This window comes from Argentina silus (assembly GCF_951799395.1).
Source record: "Argentina silus genome assembly, chromosome: 8".
Taxonomy (NCBI): Eukaryota; Metazoa; Chordata; class Actinopteri; order Argentiniformes; family Argentinidae; genus Argentina; species Argentina silus.
Window position 1 is genome coordinate 15,287,949 of NC_139662.1, and position 8,406 is coordinate 15,296,354.

The window sequence follows — 8,406 nt, forward strand, 5'->3', positions numbered from 1 at the left end:
TGCTTTGATATCTTGTGTGTAGAAGAAGAGTATCTAACTGTGGGGGGACATGCAGCGTTCGGCCTGTAGAGGGAGCTACAGGACCGTGGCAAGGGTTACGGAAGCGAGGCTTCGTTGCGCACCTGTAGCTCCCTCTACAGGCCGAACGCTGCATGTCCCCCCACACTAATTGACTGATTCTGGCTCTGATGTGTGAAGTAAATCTCTGTTTTCCCTCCTATCTTGTTAAAGTTACAATAAGGAATATTCATCTATCTATGAAGGTATTTGAGAAATGAATTAATCCATTTTTAGGCCAAAATTTGATGTAAAGAAAAAGCAGCAAAGTTGCTATTATGGTAACACTGTACTATAAAACACAATTTTGCTCAATAACAATTGTCATATTCAGAAGATATCCCTTTACGGTACGTTGACAACAATGCTGTTACTCTTGCCTCTTTCAAGTTTACGATGAACTTTGCTGTGTTTAGACTTGTTAATCTGCCCTTTAATGGGAAACCATCAGTTCACAAACCTCTTATGTGACACAGTCATTGACATACGGTTGTAATGACATTTGGAATGGAATTTAGCTGTGTGAGCAGTACAAACAGGTTCCAGCACGATATAATGAATAGCAATAAAACAGGCCTAACCTTAACCAGACTAACATGACAGGCCTTTCATCATAGTTGGATAACGTCCTCTGTTCCTTTTTGCAACTATTTAGAATTTGAATGAAAATTACAATTCATGATGATTGTGAAAATGATTTAGATGTTTCGGCATATTGATAGAGAGAGGGAGAGGGACAATAAAGAAGACAGTATGTCTTTTCTCTGCATCTTCTGCACCAGGGAGGACTGAGAAGTGGATGATCTTCTGCGCACACACACACACACACACACACACACACACACACACACACACACACACACACACACACACATTGAAATCTCTGCAGTGAGTTGCTGTTGTATTCGGATTTAGACAACTTCGTTGGTGGAATTAGTTTGAGTAAAGCCTAGTGGGGAGCTGGTATGAGAATGAACTGTCCAAGGAGTGGCACCAACATCACCCATTGTCAATACACATCAATGCAACATTACAACTCTCAGATAATCAGCAGAGGCTAATGGTCCTCTATGACGGTCAGTCTAGTTGAATGAGGACTCCATTGAGCAAAGAGAACAGAGATGTGATTGTCTATGCAGAGACAATAATCTCTCTCTCTCTCTCTCTCTCTCTCTCTCTCTCTCTCTCCGTCAAAGTGGTAGTGAATGGGATGATAGACTGTCTGATGACAGATTAGAATGTGAGGTGAAACATAACGTGTGTGTGTGTGTGTGTGTGTGTGTGTGTGTGTGTGTGCTTGATCAGTTTAGAGGGGCTGATACGGTTACCTGTCTAACAAGTTGGGTCTCTCTAACCTTCATACAGGCCTGCAGGCGAGGTGGGGGAGGGGGGGGGGGGGGGGGGCGGTTGGGCTAGGAAACCAGAGCTAGAGGCTAGCCCCACCCCATCAGAGGCAGATATAAGCATGCAGTCCACAGACAGAAGGCACTCAGAGGGACTCAACTCTCCTCTTCGTGACCTCTCTCTCTCTGGTCGTCTCCCCTTCTCGTTTTTTCTCATCCCCGGATCCGTCAGAGGAAAAGAAGAACAGCCATGGCCCTCAGGTTCAGTGGAGGCAGCATAAGCAGCGGTGGAGCAAGCTTCAGCAGTGGTGGCCAGAGTTCTGGCTTCTCCAGCTTCTCTGCTTCGGCTGCTCCCATGGGTTCCAGACGTGTCAGCAGTGTGTCCGTTAGACGCTCTGTGGCTGGAGGAGGCGGTGGCTTCAGCGGAAGTGGATCCGGCTACAGCTACTCGAGCGGAGGTGGAGGTGGAGGTGGAGGTGGAGGTGGAGGTGGAGGAGGCTTCGGTATGAGTGGTAGTGGCTTCGGTGGTGGCTTCGGTGGTGGCTTCGGTGGTGGCTTCGGTGGTGGTCTCGGTGGTGGTCTCGGTGGTGGCTTCGGTGGTGGTATCGGCGGTGGTGGTGGTGGTATGGGCTGCGTCCCCATCACAGCAGTCACAGTCAACCAGAGCCTCCTGGCCCCCCTCAACCTGGAGATCGACCCCAACATCCAGACCGTCCGCACACATGAGAAGGAACAGATCAAGACCCTGAACAACCGCTTCGCCTCCTTCATCGATAAGGTCAGTGCTCCTCTGGTGTTTCAAAGACATTGTGTCTGGTTATAGGTTCAAATGTGTTATAACTGTGTAATTCTGTGTAATAAAATGTAATAGGTATGTAATAATGATGAGGAGGTGGCATTACAAAACTAAATTGCAAAAATAGTATAGGCTCTGTATAAAATGTGTCAGGTGTCTTTGATCTAACTTGGATGAGCAGGTTAAAAAAAGTTCCATTTGGGTCCATTGTGCTAGGCAAGCAAAACCAAGTGACATAATGTACCTGAAAAAACTATTTTTTCAACCCAGGTCAGGAGCATAAACATAGTAGGCTGCAATGGTACAAATAAGAGCATCATATTTACTTTGCAAGGACAGTTATATCTAGGACGTTCAAGTGAAGTTTTTATGGTACTGTATGCTTGGTGAAAACAGCTAAATATGATAGCCTAAAGGCTCTGCCTGTCTCTACAGTGAGTGACTGGGTTCATTAATTATTAATTATTAATTAATTAGAACCAACAATTCTGCCCATTTAGGACCCAGCTAGAGCTGGCAGTGAAAACAAATTACAAAGAATGCTATAGTCAATATCTCCGCTCTACTGCATTAAAGAATGTCGGAATACAATATCACCTGGTCAAAGCACCGTTGTTGCATTGCAACATTGAAACTGAGAGTGGATATCTGATTGAGTAGATCTCTAGGAGCGTAATTGACCAGATTGGATGTATGGGTTTGGAGGGGTAAGGATGGAAGATTCCCTTGCAGTCCACCCACCCGTGTGTGTGTCTGTGTGTGTGTGTGTGTGTGTGTGTGTGTGTGTGTGTGCAGGTTTATGCCTTTGTAACCAAGGTTTGATCGCCATAGGCATATGCATGCTGAATCATGAGTCACTAAATACAGTAATGTGTAAAGTTATGAAGATTTAACAGTGAGATGTTACCACAGCAACATATATGGCTTACAAATCACATGTATTAATCAGGATATGCAACGATTTTGAGGATTTTTAAATATGAGACAAAACATCGGTCCAACCTTTTCTATTGCATAAACATCTTGTGATCTCAGATCTTCTGATTGTCTGGTCTCTCCTCTAGCCACCTTACACTAACTAACTCCTCTGTCACATCTTGTGTACAGGTGCGCTTCCTGGAGCAGCAGAACAAGATGCTGGAGACCAAGTGGACCCTCCTGCAGGACCAGACCACCACACGCTCCAACATCGACGGCATGTTCGAGGCCTACATCGCCAACCTGCGCAGGCAGCTGGACGGCCTGGGCAACGAGAAGCTCAAACTGGAGGGAGAGCTGAGGAACATGCAGGGTCTGGTGGAGGACTTCAAGATCAAGTGAGTGTGAATATAGGAACACCACCAAAGAAGAGGTCTCTAGAATGGCACTAAATCAGCATTGGAACACCTAGCATTGGATTGGTTTAAGAATGCATTCACTGTTCTCATGTAAATGTTGGTCACTGTAACAATCTGATATTGGCTGTCTTTTCAGATATGAAGATGAAATCAACAAGCGCGCTGGAGTGGAGAATGAGTTTGTCCTGCTCAAGAAGGATGTTGATGGTGCCTACATGAACAAGGTGGAGCTGGAGGCCAGGGTCGACGCCCTGCAGGACGAGATCAACTTCCTCACAGCCGTCTATGAGGCGGTAGGGCTCATCCTGTCTTATAGTCTTGAATTGTGTTTTATTTAACCTTTTTTGATCCAGACTAGTGTCATTATCTATTTGTCATTATCTATTTCAAAATCAATTTTTTAGAGGGACCTGGAATAAGATTTGTCAAGGCTAACATCACGTCACAGTCGTAATATCACAAATCACAAATAATAAGCTCTGTCATTGGGAATCAGTGGTGTTGATACACCCATCTCTCCTTCTCTCCCTCTCTCCTCCACCTCCCCTCTCCTTCTCCCCCTCCAGGAGCTGCGTGAGCTGCAGGGCCAGATCAAGGACACCTCAGCGGTGGTGGAGATGGACAACAGCCGTAACCTGGACATGGACTCCATCGTGGCTGAAGTGCGTGCCCAGTACGAGGACGTCGCCAACCGCAGCAGAGCCGAGGCCGAGACCTGGTACAAGCAGAAGGTAAGAGAAGAAGAATCTTCAACATCATTCAGTGATTTACTTTTTATGACAATCCTAGAGATGGTGAAGCCAAAGACAATATTCCATCTTCAGATGGTCAATGAAGTTCTATTCCATTCCATTCTATGCTGTTCCATTCTAATGGACTGCACTTCTATCTGTCTTCCACCAGTTCGAGGAGATGCAGACTTCAGCAGGATCAACAGGTGAAGACCTTCGCACCAGCAAGGCCGAGATCGCCGAGCTCACCCGCATGATCAGCCGTCTCCAGAGCGAGATTGAGTCTGTCAAGTCACAGGTACTGTACTGTTTATGATAACTCCAAACACAAAATTCATAGATAGTATTATTCAATTTATTTAACCGTTATTTATCCAGGTAAATCTCAGTGAGATAACATCTATTTTTCAAGAGAGACCTGGATGAAAAATAAAGAATTTGCTAGTTGTTGCTACATAGTTTCAGCCATCTCGAAGGTTAAAGGTGCATTGATATAAAGTGACCAAAAACATATCATATGGTTAGTTTGGAACTTGTAATCTTACCTTCTCTTCTTCCATCTGTTAGCGTGCTTCCTTGGAAGCCCAGATTGCCGAGGCTGAGGAGCGCGGTGAGTTGGCCGTGACGGATGCCAGGCTGCGCATCAAGGATCTGGAGGTTGCCCTCCAGAGGGCCAAGCAGGACATGGCACGCCAGGTCAGAGAGTACCAGGAGCTGATGAACGTCAAGCTGGCCCTGGACATTGAGATCGCCACCTACAGGAAACTGCTGGAAGGAGAAGAGACCAGGTAAGCACAGGGTGGAAATCCAGAGAAGAATTATTAAGAAACATGCATTGTGAAGAAAATCAATAGGTCCTGAACAGGGAAAATAAAAGCAATAGAAATTCTGTCAGCAAACATCTCAATGCAGTCAACTCTTTCACAAGGATATGTCTTGAATAGCTAATACATTGCTTCACAATGGTAGTCATTCAAAATGAATGTTGATTATAATGTTATTGTAACTGCTAACTAATCCATGTGTCTCCCCCCAGAATCTCCGCTGGTGGTGCATCTGCAACCGTCCACATCACAAGCTCTGGCGGCGGCGGTGGCGGCGGCGGCGGTGGTGGTGGATTCGGCGCTGGCGGTGGCGGTGGATTCGGTGGTGGATTCGGCGGTGGCCTGGCCCTTGGAGGAGGTGGTGGTGGTGGTTTCGGCTATGGCAGCAGCGGTGGCAGTGGGATGTCCATCTCCATGGGAGGAGGAGGAGGAGGAGGAGGCAGCGGCTTTGGCATGAGCAGCGGAGGTGGTGGCTACAGCATTTCCCGCACCTCCTCCAGCTCCGTGTCCTCCGGTCGTCGCTTCTAAACACAGTGGCAATCCCTCCCTCCTTCCACTTTTCCTCCCTCTCTCCATCTCCCTCTCCTCTACAACAAGCGTTCACCCTCTCATTATCCTGTCACCTGCAGACACAGAGCATCCACTGATTCAGGAGGAGGAGGAATTTGCGGCTACAGCGTGAGGAGCGGAGCTAGTGGTGGCATGTCCGTGTCCCGCTCCTCCATGGTCTCCTCCTCTCATCTCTTCTAGACATAGCGGCAATCCTCCCTCCGTCCACTTCTCTTCCCTCTCTCCCCATTTTTATTCTGACCAAATTAAGGCTGACTGGTACGACCAGATTTATTGAAGATCATCGACCAATGTACCAGCAAAATATCTTGAATAAATATGAGTTCTATTATATCTTTGTTGAGACTCATCTTTTCTTTTGTGGTTGTTTACTGTTGTGTGGCTGGTAAAAAAAAAAAACATATTTTCTAAAGATAATTAAAAAAAATATCATCAGCACAAGAAAATATGTGTGAATGTCAAATTACAGAAGATAAACTTCTAAAGGCAATTGGATCTTTTCAGACGGGATAAACTGCTCGTCTTGATGGCTTACCAGTAGAAGTATATCATACTTTCTTTGAGATACTGAAAGATCCAAGTGTAACTAATCCTACAAAAATGGCTAACTATCCGACACGCAACAAGATGGTCTGATCTCGCTTTTACTAAAACAGGATCCAGGTTTTCAGTATAAAGACCCAGTCTTCTTTTTTAAATTGGAGGCCCCTTGTCCTACCATGTTGGGATTCAAAAACCCTCTCAAAATGTATACAGAATATTTTTCATCATGATCAGACAGGATTTCTGCATGGACGATACATTGGAGAAAACCTACGACAATTACTTGAGATAACAGAACATTATGAAACATCAGAGAAACCAGGACTGGTCTTCATAGCGTATTTCGAAAAGGCTTTTGATAAATGCCTTGACTTCTTTAATTTTGGAGAATCTCTTATAAAATGTATACCAACCCCAGGTGTAAAATAATGATTAATGGATTTTTCTCAGAAAGTATTAAACTGTCAAGATATGTTAAACAAGGTTAACCAAATTTGTTTGTTATGGCCATCAAAATACTAGCAACTAAAATAACATCCAATAATATGATCAAGGGGTTAGATCTTGATCTAAGGGCTTGAACACAAAATTGTCAATGTATGCGGACAAATTCCGTCATCATTCCAGACAGAACGAACCAAGGTGGCTTACGTCATCACCCACCTTACTGGCAGAGCCAGAGCCTGAGGACAAGAGGACAAGCTCCATCTCTGCCCTTTCCTCTCCCAAAAACTCTCCTGCCGAGAGAAATTATGACGTGGGAAATAAGGAGCTGTTGGCTGTCAAGGCAGCTCTGGAGGAGTGGCACCACTGGTTAGAGGGGGCGGAGCACCCTTTCCTGGTTTGGACCGACCATAAGAATCTGGAATACATCCGGACCGCCAAGTGACTAAACTCCAGGCAGGCCAGGTGGGTTCTGTTCTTCAACAGATTTAATTTTTCCTTGTCATACCGGCCTGGTTCCAAGAACGTTAAGCCCGATGCTCTGTCTCGCCTGTTTCACCCTGACTCAGCCCCATGGTCTCCCACTAACATCCTGCCCTCCTTCTGTGTGGTGGGGGCTGTTACATGGGACATTGAGGAAGAGGTCAGACAGGCGAGTGTTAACGCCCAACTTTCGGCTGTCCCCCGAACCGGTTGTTTGTTCCTGTCTCCCATCGCTCACAGGTCATCCATTGGGCCCACACGTCTCTTCTCTCCTGTCACCCTGGTATACAAGGGACTCTCTTCGTGGTCATGCAATGCTTCTGGTGGCCGTCCATGGAGAGAGAGGTTGGACAGTATGTGGCTGCCTGTCCTGTGTGCGCCCAGAAACAAGGTCTCCCGACGCCCACCTCCTGGTCTCCTGCGTCCACTTCCTGTGCCTCATCATCCCTGGTCTGACATCTCACTGGACTTCGTCACAGGGTTAACCCCCTCGGAAGGTAACACCACCATTCTGATGGTGGTGGACAGGTTTTCTAAGATGGTACACTTATCCCTCTGCCTAAATTGCCGTCCGCCAGGGAGACGGCGGAGGCAATATTGTTTCATGTTTTCTGTATCCATGGCCTGCAGGCAAGGTAGAGGGCAGAGTGGGGTTTGGCAGGGGACCAGAGCTATAGGCTAGCCCCACCCCATCAGAGGCAGATAGCCTTCGGTCCACAGACAGATAGCACTCAGAGGGACTGAACTCTCCTTTAGTGAGCTTACCTCTCTCTCTCTGTTCATTTCCCCTCCTATTTTCTCATCCCCGGATCCGTCAGAGGAAGAGAAGAACAGCCATGGCCTTCAGGTCTAGCTTCGGTGGAGGCAGCATAAGAGGCGGTGGAGCAAGCTGTCCGGAAGTGTCCGGAAGAGTTCTGGCTTCTCCAGCTTCTCTGCTGCGGCTGCTCCCATGGGCTCCAGCCGTGTCAGCAGTGTGTCCGTTAGACACTCTGCGGCCGGAGGAGGCAGAGCTTCGGTGGTGGAGATGGAGGTGGCTTCAGTATGAGTGAAGGAGCCAGAGGATACGGTGATGGTCTCGCCCTTGGTGGTGGCAGCTTCGGTGGTGGCTTCGGTGGTGGCTTCAGTGGTGGCTTCGGCGGTGGTACAGCTACACGAGCGGAGGTGGAGGAGGTGGAGGAGGCTTCAGTATGAGTAGAGGAGCCGGAGAATATGGTGGTGGTCTCGTCCTCGGTGGTGGCAGCTTCGGTGGTGGTCTCAGTGGTGGTATTGGCAGTGGTG

The 8,406-nt window shown here is 47.2% G+C and overlaps 1 protein-coding gene across 1 annotated transcript; it reads left to right on the forward strand.

Moving 5' to 3' along the window:
• Nucleotides 1-1,560: 1,560 nt before the first annotated feature.
• LOC310808686 (keratin, type II cytoskeletal cochleal-like) lies at nucleotides 1,561-5,989 on the forward strand. Its single transcript, XM_083675726.1, has 8 exons — nucleotides 1,561-1,858; nucleotides 1,889-2,178; nucleotides 3,304-3,512; nucleotides 3,670-3,826; nucleotides 4,100-4,264; nucleotides 4,437-4,562; nucleotides 4,832-5,052; nucleotides 5,301-5,989. Exons 1-8 carry the CDS (start codon nucleotides 1,651-1,653, stop codon nucleotides 5,614-5,616), a joined length of 1,692 nt encoding a protein of 563 aa, XP_083531852.1. The 5' UTR covers nucleotides 1,561-1,650; the 3' UTR covers nucleotides 5,617-5,989.
• The last annotated feature ends 2,417 nt before the right edge of the window (nucleotides 5,990-8,406 follow it).